The sequence below is a fragment of the Phalacrocorax aristotelis genome, chromosome 10, assembly GCF_949628215.1.
Source record: "Phalacrocorax aristotelis chromosome 10, bGulAri2.1, whole genome shotgun sequence".
Taxonomy (NCBI): Eukaryota; Metazoa; Chordata; class Aves; order Suliformes; family Phalacrocoracidae; genus Phalacrocorax; species Phalacrocorax aristotelis.
Window position 1 is genome coordinate 1,851,010 of NC_134285.1, and position 19,850 is coordinate 1,870,859.

At 49.2% G+C, this 19,850-nt stretch overlaps 1 protein-coding gene across 3 annotated transcripts; it reads left to right on the top strand.

Moving 5' to 3' along the window:
* The first annotated feature begins 218 nt into the window (after positions 1-218).
* ZNF598 (zinc finger protein 598, E3 ubiquitin ligase) lies at positions 219-18,237 on the top strand. 3 transcript variants are annotated; one of them, XM_075104647.1, is made up of 12 exons: positions 219-504; positions 3,503-3,615; positions 4,988-5,117; positions 7,346-7,557; positions 8,139-8,356; positions 9,706-9,823; positions 10,885-11,069; positions 12,311-12,380; positions 13,007-13,770; positions 14,783-14,918; positions 15,727-15,871; positions 15,997-18,237. In XM_075104647.1, exons 1-12 carry the CDS (start codon positions 307-309, stop codon positions 16,342-16,344), a joined length of 2,637 nt encoding a protein of 878 aa, XP_074960748.1. In that variant the 5' UTR covers positions 219-306; the 3' UTR covers positions 16,345-18,237. The 3 variants fall into 3 exon arrangements, with proteins under 3 accessions (XP_074960748.1, XP_074960747.1, XP_074960749.1); XM_075104646.1 differs by having other exon boundaries at positions 220-504; positions 12,308-12,380; XM_075104648.1 differs by lacking the exon at positions 219-504 and having other exon boundaries at positions 4,930-5,117; positions 12,308-12,380.
* Positions 18,238-19,850: the final 1,613 nt, after the last annotated feature.

A 19,850-nucleotide genomic window follows, 5' to 3' on the forward strand; every position in this document is an offset into this window, starting at 1 on the left:
TGTCGCAGGGGCGCTCTGCGCTGCTCCTCGATGGTTGGGCGCTGGAGGACGTGCGGTGATGTCAGGAGTAGTGGCGCTCTAGCCACCGGAAGGAGTAATTACGGGAGTGCGGCGACGCTCTAGGCCAGGCGTTCTCCGCGCTGGGGCTCCGCGAGGGCGGATCTCTATGGTCGGATTTCTATGGTCGGCAGCCGGGCGGAGAGTCGCGCTTTGGGGCGGGCGGCGCTCTAGGCCGCCTCTCTATGGTGCGGGCGGTTGCTAGGCGGTGCGGGGCCTGGGCCTAGGCCGCGGCGGGTCGGCGCCGCCATGGCCGCCTCGGCCTCCGGTGCCGCGGCGGCGGCGGGGGGAGGCCCGGCGGACGGGACGTGCGTGCTGTGCTGCGGAGAGCTGGAGGTGGTGGCGCTGGGCCGCTGCGACCACCCCATCTGTTACCGGTGCTCGGTGCGGATGCGGGCGCTGTGCGGCGTGCGGTACTGCGCGGTGTGCCGGGAGGAGCTGGGCCAGGTGAGGCCGGGGGCGGCGGCCGCGGGGACGGGGGCGGCGTGGGGCCGGGAGGGAGAGGCCTCGGGTCCGGCGTGGGGCCGGGGACCGGCGGCCTTGTGGCTGGCCTGGGGCCGGGAGGGGGAGAGGCTTCGGGGCCGGCGTGGGGCCGGCGACGGGCGGCCTTGGACCGGGCTGGAGCAGGAATTGGGCTACGGAGCAACTCATGAAATCCGCCGCTGTTCAGAGGAGACCGGAGGGGGTTTGGGAACAAAATGCGAAGAAAATGGAACTCAAAGGGAATTTTTTGTGGTGTTTTTTTTTCCTTAAATCGGCAGCGCTTGCTCTCCAGAGCTGATATTGGGCAATCTCAGATGACTCTCTCATCCTGCCGAATTCCTGACTTGATTCTGAGCTTGTGGGAAGAACATATTTTGTATTCTTCCAGGGCTTGCTCACGCCTCGCGTCGCAGCACGCCACACTGCTGTGCGTCCGGTTCTTGTTGGCGCGAGTGGTCTCTGAACCACTCCAAAAGGAATTTCCCCTCGGTTATAATATTTCTAGAGAGGTTTCTGTTTCCCCGCGATGGCGCGGGGCCAGGGAAGTCGCGCTGACGCTGTGGCTGGGCTGTGCGGAGGGAGCCGAGGGCTCGGCGTAGCGGTGAGCTGCGTGAGGAGAAGTTGTTCGAGGATGGTTGTAAAAAAGCAAATCTTTGTGCGAGAGTTTGTCTTTGCAGAAGCGATGCGGAGGGAAAACAAACCCTTTAAGAAGAAAAGAATTGGTACTAGCACTGAGCGAAATATGCTGAGATGGTTTAGGAAATTAAATAAACCAAATATATCAGGAGAGGGGGCTCTTCTAGAGTCCCCCCCACCAGGTAAATTGTCATCGTTGGCTGCTTTTTAAGTTGCCTCAGACTTTCTGGAGGCCAGAAAGGTCAGTGTGGTTTTTAGACAGAGCTTACTGGCACGTGAGTAGCCTCTGTGTACGGAAACATACTCCATGAAAGTAACTTTATCTCCGATCATCCTCTGAGGAGCTGCTGTTCTGCTTCTCCCAGCTTAGGAAGAAGCAAGCTGTGATGCTGCTCTTCATCCTCAAACCTGCTTGTCTTTCGGTCACAGGTGGGCTGTTAAATCTCAAGAGCTTTTCAGTTCTGTAATACTACTGTGTTTTGTGGCCTGAACCTTGGTTCCTTCAGCCATCTTTCTCCCTCCTTTATTAACTGTTTAAAGTGATCCTTTTATTATAATTGACTGGGAGGTCATTTTTAATGGCTGTGCTCTTTTTTGTTCCCTTGTCTTTAAGTGACACTACAGTGCTGTTCTGTCTGTTCACCCATCAGCCCAAAGGAAAGAAAAAAAGATATTGGGGGGCATAAATCACATCAAAACTGCTCTTGAATGAAACTAATGTATATGTAGGACCTAAAACCAGGCTTCTCAATTTGCCTAGCGTGCGTGGAATTAGAAGGGGCAAGTACCACGCTACCAAATCTCAGCTGGTGTCAAACAGAGTGGCGTAGGCCGAACGGGTGAGAGAATGTCTGAAGGAAATATAGCTATGGAGAGGAGTGGCAGCACAGGACATGATGGAGGAGAAAGCAGGATATACTTGTTATGGTAATATGTGCATTCAGTGATGCATAATCATTGCAGTGAGGCTGGGAAGGATTCCTCGTTGACCTGTAAAGTAACCCTGACACATACTTGGATCAGGCTCGGAGGATCTGTCAGTGTGCGCTTGTTATATGTGTGTGTGAGGTTGTTCTTGGAACTGCTGTAGGGAACTGTGTTCCACTCCTGTGATAAAATCTCCTTTTCAGCAATTCATTCCTCTCTCCTAAAGCTCACTCTGGGCTGAAATGAAACCTCGGTACAATTTCACTGAAACGAAATTTTTTAAATAATTGGAGTTGGACATAGTTGTCATTTATCCACCAAACTTAAACTTGTATTCGTGTTATTTTAAGCTTGATAGTTCAGCAAGTTGGGTGTATTTTTGTTTCATTGAACTTAGAAGTAGCCCCACTGTAAAGAAAGCTTTAAAAAAAATCCCACAAATCCAGACACAAAAGACTTGCTCCATGGTATTTCGCCCTAACAAGGGTAGAGGAGTGATTTAGCAAGACTAAACTGTGTGTGTATTATATAATTGAATTGAAAAAGCATAACTGATCCTTTTATTAGGATTTTGGGTGTTTCTAGGTTTACAATGTTTACTGTAAGAAGTGAAAGATGCTTACTCTGTTTGTGCCTCAGCCTTTCTGAGCTGCCGAAGGTAACTCCAGCTGTTTCATAAATGTTGCTGCTACCCCAGCGCTTCCCAGACTGGGAATGCGTGCCGGAGCAGACCGGTGTAGGTGGCTCCTCAAGAAGGATGCGACATCGTCAGGGGCTGCAGGGTGAGACCCGAGGTCTGCGGGAGCAATTGTGAGCAAGCAGATTCCCTTAGAAGGGGTGCGTGGTACGAATAATTTGGGAAGTGATGTAGCATTTTGTTTCCTGGTGGCTAAGGAAAGAAGAAACGGTGGTTTCCCAGTCAGACCCTGAGTAATGTCCCTTCTCGCTGAGGGACTGCAGGTTTCTGGACGATCTCCCACCAGGAGATAGGAGGGAGCTGAGCGCAGGGCTCTTGACAGGCCTTCGCTCCAGAAGGGGATGAAGTGGTTGGAGATGTTTACTCTTGGCACAGCTGTGGTAACAAAACAGGCTGTAAAAGAGTTTCCTAATCTAGTTCAAAATCCAAAGACCAGGCAAGTCCAATCCGCTTTGGTTTGAGCTGGCTTGCTTGCCGACAGTTGATAAGGAACTGTCAGTCGCTGACTGACAGTTGTGGGGCAGTAACCGGGGGTGGTGACGAGCAGCTGGGACCGACACAAAGTCTTGCAAGGGCTGTCCAAGCCTCAGGCTGTGGCGAGTTCCCGACAAACAAAGTCTGTGCTGAGGACTTTGTCTGGAATCCCAAAGCCTGCGCAGCCTGAGCGTGCTCTCGCTGACTCTTGTGTTGCGTTGCCTGCAGGTTGTCTTCGGGCGCAAGCTTACATCTTTCTCAACGATAGCACTTAACCAGTTGCAGCATGAGAAGAAATACGACATTTATTTTACGGATGGAGATGTTTATGCAATGTACAGGTAAGTCCCGGAATCCTTTCTGTAACGTATCCCTAAAGCAGCATATTCTTACCTGCGTTACGTGGCAGGAAATGGATGCCTTAGTACAGCGGCGTGGTTTTGTTTCATGGGAATAGAGTGGCTGCCGTGCCATGTACCTTAGTCACCGTGTGGCGCAGGAGGCTCTGTTAGGATGAGAGGCTGGAGCGGCGCGGTTGGCGTGAGTGCTCAGTGCCGCGGTCAGCAAAGGGAGCAGCTCCTCAAGGCTGGAGCGTTAGATTCGCTGGCGCGTGATACGCGAGCGTTGCTCTGTCACTGAAAGTTGCTTTTTTGCTTCTTTAGCACCAGCAAACTTGCTGAAAGGCTTTTCATTCCTTGCACGGCTGCTGTGGAAATAGGGAAAGACTGAACTATTATTATAACTCTATTTATTGCTGTGCTGCACAAGGACTAATCGAAAGCAATTGTACCGAAATTGTATGAGAAGAGGAGCAACCTTGTCTGCTTACAGAGGTCTTAATTCTAAAAGGGAGAGAAAAAGGGTGAAGTAAAGAACCAGTGCAGAGTAAAATACGCGGCGTTAGCATCACGTTCTAAAAATGTTTCTCATAACGTGGTTAATGTGGAGGCTTTAAGATAATTAAAAGGAGAGCGAAAAAAAGGTGAAACCATGCAGGCAACGATAGCTTTTTCTTGGAGAATTATGCATTATATCCAACCTGATTTGGGCTAAGAACGTCGCTTTGCTGATACGGTTTTGTGTGACTTCATATTTACGGAACTGGGCAATGGGTTTGGTGAGCAGAATCATTGGAAGCATGTTCTGATTAATTACACACCAGCTCTGGGACCTGCTCTTGATGATGCGATTTCTGGAGAGTTGCTGAGATTATGGTTCCGTGGGCAGCAGTCAAGTGCGAGGGAGTCGGGTCTCCCACTGAGACCAGCGCCCTGCCTGCGGCTCTTGCTGGGAACCATTGTGGGCCTTCTCTTATCTCCCCCACCGTATTCTTTGGTTTCTGAGAGTAGAAAATGTAACTCAATGGGATGTGAATGTCACATATATCGGCTGAATCTTCAACAACCAAAGGGTTTGTTGCATGGATGTGTTACAGTCCACTCAAAATTTTATAGTGGCAGCATCTTCCTTACACCGTGACTGTTCGGCTCTTCTCTTACAGCCGTGGCCTCTGTGTGATTTGGTTCTGCTCTGTTCCTGACAGATGACACAGTATTCTTGGAATAAGCAGGACGTTAACCTCACTGCACATTGCCGGGGGAGCTGTAAAAATGCAGCCTCCCGCCACTGACGGAACATTTGTTTTTTCGATAAAGGTATTGAGTTGCTGAGAGGGAATCGAGTAATTTCCAGGAAATCTTTCTCGTCCCGTAGGAAGCTGCTGCAGCATGAATGCTCTTTGTGTCCAGATGCGAAGCCGTTCAATACCTTTGCGGATCTGGAACAGCACATGAGGAAGCAGCATGAACTCTTCTGTTGCAAACTCTGTGTTAAACACTTAAAGGTGAGCTAGTTCTATGTTTTCCATGTGTGGGGAGGAGGGGTGCTTCCTTGTGTGACCCACGAGAGGACTCGGAGGGGGGAGGAAGGGTGTGGCTGAACAGCGCTGATTTATTCCTTAAGTTTCCTTTGCCTGCAGTGATGCCAGTTGCTCTGTTTTAAGTCTGTCTTCTTCCATAAACTGATTAATGAAGAAGGCCTGAAGGTTCTCAGTGGATTATATTTTAAATTAAGCCCAACCATATTAGTAACCTTCTGATCTTAGCTCCTCTGCCACAACGTGTGTAAATGCCAAACCCTAACTGATAGCAAGGTAATCCTGAGTCACAGGCAGACTTTGTTACAACTGTAACTGGTAGAGATTTGTTGTCTGTTAAGACTTTACAAGCTAAAACCGTAACTTAAGAAAAAATTTGGTGCTGGTTCAGAGAGCAGAATGCATCATGGCGTGATGGATTCTTCTCTCAGATCAGAGTCAACGTAGCATTTACAGTTGGATCGTGTACAGGATGAGAATCCATCTTGCTGGTTTAATGAAATATATTTCATTATCTTGTTTATTTGTTCAGAGCAAACTTCCTGTGTCTTGTTGACTTGATTGGAAAAAGAAACTCACTGTTGCCTGCAGTTGAGGTCTGCTAAGTTTGACGTACACATGTCAAACTTCACCAGGGGCTGTTTTAAAATGCTTTTTACAAGCTGCTAAAGATAAAACAGTTACTGGAAAGCTGAGTTGTTGGTGGCTGAAAAGGTCAGGTGTGTTGAACCTTAGAACTACTCCTCTCACCGTCACCGTTGTCATCCTTTTGTATTATTATTTTTTTAATCCCACCCAGATTTCACTGAGAAGGGCTGGTGGTTTATCAGTCAGGCAGTGCTTTTTCATGGTCTGAAAGTCAGAGCTCCACCTTTCCCTGGAGCTGGAGTGTGTTTTGTATTTTTCTGAATCACATGTTGAACAAAATCGGCAGCTACTGTTTAATGAATTCTAGGACTGCTAACCTCCGTGTCTAATAGCTGTCACCATTCCTTATTGTTGTAGGAGGGAATTTAGTGCATGAGAGTGTATTTTTAGCACTCGTTACACGTGGTTTTGGATGTGTGTTTGTCTTCTCTGAAAGTACTTATGTTTCGAATCGGAGAAATGCATTTTTGCTGTGGTGCCACAGTTGGTTTATGCCAACGGAACTGTAGTTTACTGCCTAAAGGGACAGGATCCAGAAGTGGTCAGGTTGACCTGAATGAACACCAATATGGGTTTTTTTTACTTTGCAGGGTTAGCTTTCAGTGAACTGATTTGACTCTTCCCTGTGGTTGTGCAATCACTAGAGCTAATTCAAGGAAAGTGGTCGGGGACGGCAAAACCTCTTCTTTCGGTCGCTGTGTCCTTAGAGCTCTGGTGTTTCCACGGTCAGCTTAAGTAGCCGGCACTAAAGGAACTTGTTGTTCGCTGTCTCTCCCAGAGAATGCACAAACAACAGTAGAACTTGTTGGCTTTTAATGTCAGATGTTTGCAGAGATTTTTATTTCACAGAAAAAGGTTCCATATTACTAGCACCCACTGACAAGAAGTTCTTAAACTCGCAGAAGCTTCACTTGGTCAACCCTAGCTAAGCCAAGCGAACCTTTACCCAGAAGTTAACACTCCTCGCCTAGGCAAGAAACAAAGGATATTCTGTTCCCAAGGATGTGTTGATCTTTTTGGCATCTTCAGAACCCTTCCTACCAAAATAGCTCGCGCATTAGTAGGGACAGAAGATTGGCTTATAACACCAAATTTGTTCGCTGAACTGCAGCCTTTGTACGTAGCTGTCTTGGATGGTTGCTGTCTGAGGGAGGTGAACCAGCTCGCGTCTGGCTCATGGGTTTTTTAGTTTGAGTATACAAAATACTGTGTGTTCAGAAACATGTATTTAGGATTTTTTTCCCCACCAGAGTTTATAATTTAAAGTTTGTTGCATTATGTTAATACACAAAAAAAAGTGGAGGAAAAAAGTGAATTAGATCTGTTTTCCAATGTTCAAACTGAGTGAAATGCAAGTCAGATTTAATTTGGATCTATTGCTTGAGTTTTGTTTCCTGTTCACTAAAAATTTTAGGTGTTGGTTGTCAAATTGCATCTTTCTGAAGCAAATCTTCCACTCCTACAAATGAACAAGCTGTGCACCACCCGGCTCGCTCCATTTCCTTCTCTGTTCACAAGAAGTAATACAAATATATTTATTTCTTCAGATTTTTACTTATGAACGGAAGTGGTATTCTCGTAAGGACCTCGCCCGTCATCGAATCCATGGGGATCCAGACGACACCTCTCACCGCGGGCATCCCCTCTGTAAATTTTGCGACGAGCGTTATTTGGATAATGACGAGTTACTGAAACACCTAAGACGAGATCATTACTTTTGTCATTTCTGTGACTCTGATGGTGCTCAGGAATACTACAGGTTTGTGCAAGCAGTTTATTCCTCGTGCTGTAGCTTAAATTTTGAGGAGAAATTGCTTGGGTCTGCTTTGAATTTTGGGGAGAGTAGTGCTGGAAGACAGAAGGCAAGAATGTGAGCAGGTGGGCTGCACCCTCTCTTGTTCCTCCAGCCGACAGCCAAAGTAATCACCGTCTGTCTAGTTCATGCTTTAAAGCTTTCTTCGTTAATGTTAAACATTAAATGTTACATTTTGCAGCATGACAGCAGATGTCCGCAGCCGTCTAGTGCATTACCTCTGATACTCTAGAGTTCCTGTGCAAAGCAGATAGAAGTAAAGTTCCTTTTATGAAATACAGGCCTTAGGTACAGCTGGATGTGATAAGTATCAGCCAGTAGGTTTAGCTTCACATCTGGGATCGTGCGTTAAGTTCGATGTTGATTGTATGCAAGTGGTTTCACCTGGAAAGCTTGCCTGGGGATAAAGAACCAGTGCCTAGGCTTGTCCTCACTTCGTAAGAGTAACCAGATACCGTTAGTCACTATTAAGCTTTCCCAACAAATATGTTGGGGAGGTTGCAGCTCTGCCTCTTTTCTCTTTCCAGCGATTACGAATACCTTCGTGAACACTTCCGCGAGAAGCACTTCCTTTGCGAAGAGGGGCGGTGCAGCACAGAGCAGTTTACTCATGCTTTCCGCACAGAAATAGATTATAAAGCACACAAGACAGCCTGCCACAGCAAGAACAGGGCAGAGGCCAGGCAGAACCGGCAGATAGACCTTCAGTTTAACTATGCTCCTAGGCACCAGAGGAGGAGTGAGGGTAAGCGTGGTTGGGGGACGAGGGGGACAGAGACACAGGCATCCTTACTGCTTTGACGGACATTTCCTAGCTGTGAAGCAGCTTTTCCCAAAGAAGGTGGGCAAGCCCTGGCACAGGACCCTGAGAGGGGTTGAGTTTGTCCTTGAAGATAACCAGAACTCAACTGGCCAGGGCCCCAGGCAACCTAATGTAGGTTCAGAGTTGGCCTTGCTTTGAGTGAGGGGATGGAGCAGATGGCATAGAATCAGAATCAAAGAGTGCCCTGAGCTGGGAGGGACCCACAAGGGCCATCGAGCCCAGCTCCTGTCCCTGCACAGGACACCCCAAATTCACACCGTGTCTCTGAGGGCCTTGGCCAAGTGCTTCTGGAATATCGCCAGGCTGGTGCCGTGATGCCTCCCTGGGGAGCCTGTTCCAGGGCTCCACCACCCTCGGGGGGAAGAGCCTTCTCCTAATGCCCAGCCTAACCCTCCCCTGGCACATCTCCCTGCCATTCCCTCGGGCCCTGGCGTTGGTCACCAGAGAGCAGAGACCAGCCCTGCCCCTCCTCCTCCCCTTGGGAGGGAGCTGCAGAGCGCCATGAGGGCTGCCCTCGGCCTCCTCTGCTCCAGCTGAACAAACCCAGGGACTCCAGCCGCTCCTCGCACGGTTTCACCTCTAAACCCTTCCCCAGCTCCGTGGCCTCCTCGGGACACTCTCCAGTAGCTTTATACCCTCATTGTCCTGCGGCACCCAATGCTGCCCACAGCACTCGGGGTGAGGCCGCCCCAGCGCGGAGCAGAGTGGGACAATCCCCTCCCTCGCCCGGCTGCGATGCAGGGCTCAATGCCCCCCAGGGCACGGCTGGCCCTCTGGGCTGCCAGGGCATGCTGTTTCTTCCTACCTAAATTGTTTTAACATTTTTTTTTTCTCTCCATGTGTGGGTTTAATGATGGTAATAGAATTTTTAGGAAAATTGCTGACTTTTCCAGTTTGGAGGTACGTGAATTACTTGTATTACAGTTAATACAACGTAGTGGTGAACATGGAGCATGAGCCCAGAGTAGCACGCCCACTTAGGAGTGCAGAGATCTCCATACATGCTCTTCTGTGTGGAACCGTATGTAGAGAGATCTCTGCGTAAAAACCAAACTACTCAAAACTCACATCGCAGGTTACAATGCACTGAATCCACATACCGCAAAATATATTTTAATGTAGCAGTCCTGAAGGTTGTGTAGACTACGTCATCATCAGAAAGAAATCAAGATAGATTTGTTTGTACTAGTATAGTTTTGCTTCTTCCAGGCATAGTGTGATGCCCAGACTAGAGACGTAACTTAGCGTGATCAACCCTCCCTCCTGTTTAGGTGTTATAGGTGGAGAGGACTATGAAGAAGTTGACAGGTATAACAGGCAAGGGAGGTCGGGCAGATTGGGCGGCCGAGGAAGTCAGCAAAACAGAAGAGGCAGCTGGAGGTATAAGAGGTGAGTAGCCCAACATTTTGTGGATTTTAATTGCTGCTTAGCGTTGTTTTTTACTTACCAATTAACAGTGTTTTGGTGGACCGGTAGGATGGAAGTGGGTACAAAATTTGGAAGCCTCCAGAGTGAATCCTCGAGAGCAGAACTAGCTTTCAGTCTAAGCCTGTGTGCTGACTACGTGCTTTGTCAAAGTGAAATTATTGTGCGTGAAGTTTCAGCTCTCTGGAATTGACCCAGGAAGCAAACAATGTAATCTTCGACTTGTGGGTTAGATACTCAGAATCCTAAATTAATTTCAGCAACTGTTTTTATGCTAAATCTTCTAAATAGGATTTTCTGAAGCGAATGACAAGCGTTTGCAGGTTTAATGGACTTTTTGGTCTGGGTAATCATGAAGCTCCTATTCTAAGGACCATGCTTTTCATTGGACTAACAGATCTCTGTGTGGCCAGACTGAGTGCTTTGGAAAAAGAAGAGGGTTAAGTATTGAAATGAAACTTTGCATTTATATGTCTCTTCATCCACAAAAGACCTGAGCGCTTTATACATACTGCACATGTATTTTTTCTTCTTTTTCTGGCTGGACGGTCAGCTGATTCATTTCTGGTGATTTCACTGGGGGAAAAAGTCCATCTCTAAACACTTATTTATATGTTGGTGTCGCATGTGGATCGTGCATGTGTTGAGAGTTCATGACAAACCATGTTTCAAAGAATTGCTGTGGCCTACAAGTATGATTCCATGTGTTTGAACACGAATGGGAGAGACAGGTGTCCCCATCCATCCTTGGTACTGTCTCTCCCAGTTCACCCCGGTTTCTTCTGGCCTGGATTGTTATTACCACGTGTAGAATTTTGCAAATCCAGGGGGTGAACGTTGCCTGTCTCACCAGCCGGCGCCAGGGTGTTTCGGAGTAGCGGGTTTGTTTTAGCCTTCTCAGCAGGTGGCAGCACCAGATCAGGGACAGTCATTGGGCCTGATGCCGGAGAGGTGAGAGCTGGAGCGAGACAAAGACGCTCGGTAATCCTTACTGTGTGACCAAGAAAATCTGCCCTGTCCTGTAGGGAAGAAGAAGACCGGGACGTTGCAGCAGCAGTCAGGGCATCTGTAGCAGCTAAACGGCAAGAAGAGAAAAAACGCGTAGAAGACAAAGAGGACGGTGGCGGCAGCAGAGGTAAAAAGGAGGACTTGAGGGATTCTGAAGTGCTGAGCTCCAAACGTGTGCCAAAATCTTCAAACGACGCTACAGGTTAGTGCTGAACGTGCTCTGCAGCTGCAGGGGGGCAGGATGGGTCTGGAGACCAGCCTGGCAAAAGCGGGGATCGCCACGTGGTCTTCTCAAAAGCTGGTGGAATTGGGTAGAGCTCTGCAGAGTTGTAATCCAGCAACACGGATTTGCAGTGAACCGTGTCCGCGTGGGCCGGGATTCCTGCAGCGGGTTATACCTGAAATGGAGCTGGGTCGGAATATCAAACGCAATTAACGTGCGACAGTATGTGTGACGTTCCATCCGAATGAGTGTCGTCTTAGAACGTGCCGTTTCCTACTCAGGCGTGTAAGAATTGATTTATTGTGATGCTTGAGCTGAGTTTCCTGTTTTGAGAACAAGTTATTCTCAGTAGAAGTTTATAACCGGTGAAAGCAAACCTTTAACTGTTTTGACCCAGTCCAGTTTGGGGCAAATAAATATGATGCGGTGGTGTTTTGATATTGTTGTTGCTCCAAATCTATTTTCTACTGTTGTATTGCTCCTACAACATGAATCCAACTTAAAGATTATATGCTTTTCTTACGAACCGAGCGCTCTGTTTGGTTAATGGGAACAGCCCAGTTGGGGCTGACGGGCCAAGTTATCTCCCCCTGCTGCCTGCCCAGCTTTTGCTGCACACACGCCAAAGCTGTTGCCGGTCTGTCCCTGAATTGCTGCAGTCCACAGCACTGGGTTTGGATTTTAAGGCAAATCTGAATTAGGACCGAGGTATGTTTTCATGTAAAATGACTGCCCAGGGGCTAATTGCTGAGCAGCTTGGGCATCCGTGCAGCAGAGGTGCGATGGGCGGCTCCGAGGAGCAGCTTTCCAAGTGGAGCATCAGCATAACTCGGAGCACCGAGGCTCCGAGGAGCACCCTGACCCTGTGCGGGCAGCTGAGCGCTAACCTCTGGTCGAAGGTGGGGGCATCGGCGTCTCGGTCTCTCGAGGGTTCCCTCACAAAGTACTTACCAGCCAATGTTTTGCTCGTGTTAAGTATCACGAATTTCGTGCTGCAGCCCGTATGCGATGACGTAATGGCGAATGCGGTTAACTGAAGGAAATAGTGATGCATGGATTTAACTTGTCCTTTTGGAATGTCACAGTTAATGACATCATCTGCTGCTGAAAATAGGGCTCGTTAATGCTGCTGTCATGTTCATTGATAGCTTCCACTCTGAAATGAATGGATTGTAGCTGACAACATTTCTTTGCTCTTTTTGTCAACACTCCAAAAGAAGCAGCTGCTAACGGTGCTTTAAGCCAAGATGACTTTCCAGCAATCGGTTCAGCAGCAGGACCTCTGCAAGGGTAAGTCTCTGCAAGGCTGCGGCAATGAGAAAGCAGTTTCAGAAACTTACTTATGTTCTGCGTTTCTGGAGAAAATAACTTTACAGATCACTTTAAACAACAAACGTTTCCCCCCGGCCCTGGCCCCCTTCTCCTCGAGCGGTTTCTGTGCCAGTCACCCGCATGAACAGCATCGGTTGTTGCTTCAGTTCGTGGCTTGATCTTTTAATGGTGCAATTTCAGGGAAATTCTCGGTGCTCTCTATTCCAGCCATTTTTAACTCGGTAGCCTGTCTTGAAGGAGCTGTATACTGTGAGGTGTAAAATCCATCATCTCCTGAAATCAGTGGTGATGAGAATGGTGTCTTTGCAGGATGTGGCGGCTCAGACGCGCCTGTGTGCGGAGCTCTGCCCGAGGCGCGGTGCGCTAAGGCAGTACTGATATCGCGGCAAGGCTAGCGTGACTCCGAGGGGGAGACCCGTTCCAGGCACAGTTTACAGACCTGAGTGCGTTTGCTAGGACAGTTGTGCCACCCTAAGTGGTGGTTTGAGGAAGAGCGCAGGCAGGTACAGCGCTCGCTCTGCCTGTTGGAGTTGTGCTGCCTCGGCAGCACCGCTGTAACGGGGTGTGCTTCTCCTTTCTCGCAGCTCTGCCCCGCTAGCAGCGGTTAAGCTTAAAGAAGAAGATTTCCCGAGCTTGTCATCCTCTGCAGCACCCACCATCTCCTCTGGCATGTCTTTGACATATACAGCGACTGCAAAGAAAACGGCTTTCCAAGAGGAGGATTTTCCAGCTCTGGTGTCCAAAATGAGGCCTAACAATAAAACAGTGACTAACATCACCTCTGCGTGGAACAATGGCTCCGGTAAAAACGTGGTCAAAGCCATGAGCAACCCCTGCGTAAACCAGGTAGCCAAAAAAACACCCTCCTTGAATAGCACTAAAGGAAGCAAGAAGAGCAATAAACTCTGTCAGTCAGACGACGAAGACGGCGGTAGCGGCTTGACAACCCAGGAGATCAGAAACACGCCAACAATGTTTGACGTATCGTCCTTGCTGGCGGCTTCTACCTCACAAACTTTCACGAAAGTGAGCAAGAAAAAGAAGGTGGGGGTTGAGAAGCAGAGTCTATCGTCCCCACACCCGTTACAGGAGACATCGTTTCCCAGGGCATCGACTGAAAAGCTGCCAGAAGCGGAGCAGACGTCAAACGCGCCCTCCGCTCTTCACGCCCCCGACAGACCCGCAGCCGTCATGAATGGTCATTCGGAAAAATCATTAGCGATCTGCAGTACGCCCAAAGAGCCCCCTGGCCTTAAAAAGCCCACAGTGACTAACAAATGCCCTTTACCTCAGGAAGACTTCCCAGCTCTTGGGAGCTCAGGACCAGCTCGAATGCCGCCGCCACCAGGTAAGTGCTGCAGGGCGCGGCCAGCCTTGCTTGCCTGTAGCTTCGGGAAGCGTCGTGGCACGCGGATGAGATGTATAAGCTGCACCTTCTGGCTCTCGTGCGAAGAGCAGCTCTGCCGCCGCGTGCTAGGTTAGCCTCTGGAGTTTAAAAAGGCAGCGTGGGGGACGTGGGCGGCTTGAATGTCCCCTGTGAAACGCGGTCAAAGCGGTGGCGATGTTGGGAGAGCTCCGCAGCTCTGTGCAGCTGCAGGTGTCTGCTCTCTGGGGGTGCCTCAGTGACGAGCAGCCGGTCGTTACCTGTCACTGCTCTTCTGATGAGTCACGGCTGACGCATACGTGGACTTTTGTGCTTTAAGATCTAGTTTGGAAGCCCCTGTGGGCAAAGGGAGTCTCTTCAGCTGCGACACGGGCCTGCTGGTACTTACCGGTTGGCTGGCTTGGTCGCTTGCTTTCTGTGTTTGCAGAGATTTAGTGCTCTCGCTTTTAGCAGTGCTGTAATCTTGTAAAACCAGGGTAACGTAGCAACAAGCGGGATTTACGGTGCTTTTAATGAGGGTAGCGTGGCATCGGGAGGTGTGTGCGTAGCTGGCTGTGTGCTGCTCTGCAGATGCTGCTGGGTGGAGTACGCCGGAACACGCGACGCCTAGTGCTGTTGTGACTTCTGGAGTGATTTCTGTTCACTTTAATAACGCAAAAGTGGTTTTCATTGTGAGTTTGCGTGGGGTTTTTTATAAAATTATTTTGTATTGAAAAAGTAAATTATTAATTAAAGCACTTTCTCTGTAGAGTAACATCAGCCACTCTGAAGTGCTTCTTGACCTGACGGTTAAGGCAACAGGTTTCCACCTCTCTTAATTTTTAGGTTTTTTCAAATACAGTGGTGTCTGTACCACTGGCTCTTACTTAGTGCTTCTGGAGAGTACCTCAGACCACTGGTGTTAATTTTAGACGGTGGTATGTGGGTGCCACAGATACACGCTCTAACTTCCTGCCCGTTCTCTGCTTTCATTTAGGCTTTAACACTGTGGTGCTATTAAAGAGCCCTCCTCCGCCTCCGGGACTGTCGGTGCCTGTCAGTAAACCCCCCCCAGGTTTTGCTGTTATTCCATCCACCAACCTCTCCGAACCTGTCACTACATCTTTGAAAGAGTAAGTAAAAGTACTTTGAGTTAGAGTTACTTTACACGTTACATCGCAGTTATGTCGCATGGGCTCCAAACAACGTACGAAATGCTCCGAGGGGATTATTCTAAAGGGGTGCAGCCACAGAGGCCCGTCGCTCCGTGGTCCCCGCGGCCGCTGGAGTCAGGAGAGCTGCGTAAAACACAGCACGAGCGTCGTGTGGGTGCAAGTCTGAGGAAGTGAAAACCTGGGCAGTGTGGCAGCTCAGACTTTCGCCTTTTCTAGATTTATTTGGAAATCTGAAGCTTCAACATGTTTTTTAACCTCTCTGTTGGTTCTCTCTGGGTCCCTGAAGCAAGGCGCTGAAGTGTGTTTTCCTTGGTGACCCCTGAACGCCTTTTTTGCTCTGACCTTTGCAGTAGCTGGTCTCTGGCCGGGGCCCTTCTGGGCTTACAGGAAAAGGGGAGGGGAAAATGTGTGTTTAAATTTAATGCAGGCGTCTGTATCAATCTGTGCAGTTCTATTCATGGTGCAGTCTTTGCTGCTCATGTCTCTCTAGTAAACCTGGCTTACAAAAGGGCTAGTCGAGCCTATGTTAAACTTGGATTTTACATATTCTGCCCAGGCAAAGCTGGAATCTGATACAGTAATTCCACAGGACGCATTGCAGCGTCCCGTCAGGGTAGCTGTGTGCTGCTTAGAGTGACCGCACGCGCGGCTGGGTGGAGAAGGGAGCGCGTCCTGCGGAGGAGCACGGCCGCACCACACGTACCCCGCGGCGGCTCTGTGTAACACGGAGCAACGTCAGAGTCACTTTTGGTCTTTTCAAATGCAGGCCAAAATCCCGTCACGGATCGTACTTGATACCCGAAAACTTCCAGCGACGGAACATTCAGCTGATACAATCTATTAAAGAATTTCTTCAAAGCGATGAGTCCAAGTTCAATAAATTTAAAACTCATTCTGGGCAGTTCAGACAGGTGAGTGGGCAAGGGCCTCTGGATTCTCGACACCCCCCTCTCTGGGAGAATGTGAATCCCTGTGAGAGAGATTTTTAATATATTTGGTTTTTTTCTAATTATTCCAATTCTCTTTTTCACTGAAGGGTCTGATTTCTGCGGCTCAGTATTACAAAAGTTGCCGAGAACTGCTTGGAGATAACTTCAAGAAAATTTTTAATGAGTTGTTGGTGTTGTTGCCGGACACAGTTAAGCAACAAGAACTGCTCTCTGCTCACAACGATTTCCGAATCAAAGAAAAACAAAGCTCAAACAAATCCAAAAAGAACAAAAAGAACGCTTGGCAGACAGACTCCAACTCTGATCTCGACTGCTGTATCTGCCCGACGTGTAAGCAAGTACTGACTCAGCAGGACGTTGTCACCCACAAAGCTTTGCATATTGAGGATGAGGAGTTCCCTTCCTTACAAGCGATCAGCAGAATCATCAGTTAGCTTTCCTGAAGACCAATAAAACAGTCTCTTGCCTATGAATATGCACTTTTTGGAATGAGGTTTGGCGGTGTGGCGTGGCTGAGAGCCGGGGCCGGCTGAGTAGTCGGGTAACCGTCGGCGAGCCCTCTCAGTGCCATTCATAAATACTGCGCAAAGGGATCACTGGACTGCGCCGTAGCTAACGAGCATCCAAAGTCTGAGCTTCCCAAACGCCTGAGTAGAAGTAGGCTGAAATGGCAGGGCGGGCAGGCAGGGGCCACCTTTCTCCTGTAACATGCAATAGCTGAGAAAATCCTTTCTGATCTGAAGACCGATAGGGGACACAATATGGGAATAACCACCTGGTTCGGGGTTTTTCTTTCTTTTTTTCTGGGGGGGTGGGGGATGGGAGAAGATGATGAATCACTGAAACGAACGGAAGCAAAACTGCCTTCCCTTATAATATTCTGATTTTTCTGTGTGTGTGCTATTTCTGTGACCACGGAGATCGCAGTAGTCAGGGGTACAAAGGTGCAGGAAAGATGCTACTCGCTGCCGAGACAGTTACGGCCGCGTGTCTGTAAGTGTGGGGCTGCTGATAGCGCAAAGACTATTCCTGTCTGAGAACGGAATTAATTCTACTACTTGAAGAATGGGACTGATCTGTGTGATTAGTTGACCGTGAGATTTGAAGTTGCCTCTGACCTTTTCTGTAACGTGTTCTTTAAAGAGACTTATTTTGTAGCACTGCATGTAGAATAATAACGTTAAGGCTTTACTTCCTGTAAAGCACACTTCACCATAATTTTATTTAATGACTGCCATGTTTCTAATTTCTTGGATGTATTACTGGTGGTAGCTCCAAACAACAGCACGTTGGGACATTAAATGCTGCTGATCGCTGACCATGTTTATCTGCAGTGCCTTGAAGTGCATTTATCTGTTTACAGTGGTCTGCACTAACGAGGATAACTTGTTCAGACTGTACGGAGCGTTCGCGTCCCGCGCCTGCCCTGGCGCTACCCGCTCTGAAGCAGCTGTGCTTCCGTGGCTTGGCCTCTCCCAGCTCCACCTCGCGGAGGCCGGAGGGGGAATCTATTCATCGTTTGAAGTAACTCCTCCGGCAGCGCTGACGTGACGGAGTGACAAGGGTCCTCCCCACAGCACGCTTTCACGGCTGTGATGCGGTGTCTGACTCTCTCCCACCCTGGCAGACCACGTTTAGTTATTTTTAACATGTAGAAATAAAGTTGAAATTAATTTATGTGATCTTTAGTGACAAAACACTGCTTTTATAGAAGCATCATTTGTATGAAATTGAGCTCGGAGTATTATGGAAGAGCTAGGCCTGGCTGCAGGCAGCTTTCCCTGCGTGCTGTCGGGCGGCCGAGTGCTTTTGGTTTCTTTTCTGAATCATTAAGGCCATTTTTTAATACCTGACCGTGTTGTATTCAGCCCAGGGCCAAGCTCCGCGCCCCCAACGGGGGAGGGGGAGGATTATTTAGCTGCATGGCTGATGATAAAATGCATGAAGAGATGACACGCAGTGACTCCCCCGTGTTCCCGCTTCGCGCAGCGCAGGGGCGCGACGCGACCGCCCGCGGCGGCGCTTCGCTCTGCCGCCCGCTGCCCCCTTTTCCGCCAGCCCCCGGCCGACGGCGTCGGCTCTTTGCCCTTTTCCGTTGCTTTCGGAAGGTGGCAGGAGACGCAGCGCGTGTTCCCTGCGGGAGCACCTCGCGTCTTCCCTCGGTTTTTCAGTCAGTCCCCGCTGGTGGCAGACGCGTCGCTCCCGGCGGGTGGGCGCTGCGCTAGGTCTCCTCGAGGCGAGCGATCGCTTTGGCCTGATGCCGCGGTTTTCCCGTTCCTTGTGCTCACCTGATTAAATAAAGTATTACCAAATTTTGTTTTTTTCCAGGCCGCTTCTATTCATTTTTAACTCTTTATTGAAAATAAGTTGCAGTTGGTACACGGACACTGAAAATACATAATCACGGATTGTTCTCTCAAAAGATAGTTTTATATATAATATATACAAAAGTTGTAAACATTTTTAACTGACTTCCGTACACGGTCCACGCTCTACTACAACGCACATAAAGTTAGTGACAAGGGCAGCTCTTCGAAGCGGTCTGCTTATACAGAGGTATCCGCGAAACAACTGGACTTTGCAAATCACATTTGGTATCAGTTTGATATTAAAACCCTTAAAGAATCTGAGGTTTAAACGCGTATTGCAATGAAACACAGGCAGCTGAACTTGGGTTTCAAGTTGAGCCGGTGAGGGCGGTTTCTGAGCCTCGCTGGGGTGGGAGAGGGTCTTCTGAGACGCAGGGCGAGCTGGAAGAGTACTGGGAATAAAGCAGAGCGGAACTAGACCCACCCCTTCTCCCCAACACACTTTGGGAAAACAAAGGCTGAAGGGAAATCTGCAAATCTCTACAGCAGCTTTTAGCGAGAGAAATACCGATCCCGCAGACGCGGTGCCGTGATTTACTCAGGAGCGGACGCCGGCCGGGGTTAGCTTAGTTTTGTGAGTGACCTCAGAGCCGCAGCCGGCAGAGCCAAGAGCCGGCCGCGCGCCCCCTCGGTGCCTGCGGAGGGGGAAGGGTACGAGCTGCCCCTGGAAGGAATTGCTGGTCGGCAGAAGTAAAGAGAAATGCCGTAGTCGGCACTTGCTGTTGTAGCGTGAACCGATGGGAAACGCGCCCCCGCAAAGCGTCCAGGCAAACCGGCCTGTGAAATCCCGACTGCCCAAAGGCACGGCCTGAGGGAGGGTCTGCTCGAACCGCGGGAGGGGAGGGAGGAGATCTTTTTACTAACTCAAGCAAAACTTCTGCCTCACTAGGAATAGCTTAAAATGTTAGGGAAAAACCACCCTAATTCTTTCAAATCTTTTAATATGCTTAAATATGCAAAAACCACACCATGGTTAACTTCGGCGCTGAGCAATACCTACGTTGTCGCGACAGAGCCCCCTGCAGCAAGGTGATTTGGTAGAATACATCTCCAGGAAAGGTACAGGAGCATTTAAATTCTATTCTTTACACCCAAATTCAGTGCTAACACTACGCAGAAGCTTTTGGCACGCTAGTCTGAGAGCAGCACGATCCTGCAAGCTCGAGTTAGCTGCTGGGCTTCCCAGATCTCCGAGCGAAGGGAGGATATATTAAACAGCTTGCGGGGACAGCATGGGGGTAGCAGCTGGCACGGCACACGGTCGCAGCGCAGCCCTGGCATGCTTTTAGGACGTGGACCGGACGGGTAGGAGGAAAGCTGCTAGTGCTACTGTGCCACAGCGAAGGTGCAGGGAGGAGAAAAAAGTGGGGGAAAGAAGTACGAAGGTCGATGTTACAAATACTTGAACCCCAGATAATATACTACAGTTATTACACCGATGGACTTAATTCTCTAACCATAAGCCCGTAAGGTTATATTTAGTTGCAGTCCATAGCTGTACACACTAGTCTGCCTGACGAGCCGCGGGCACGCCGACGTGCTGCGGCAGGTAACGCACGGCGCCGACCAGC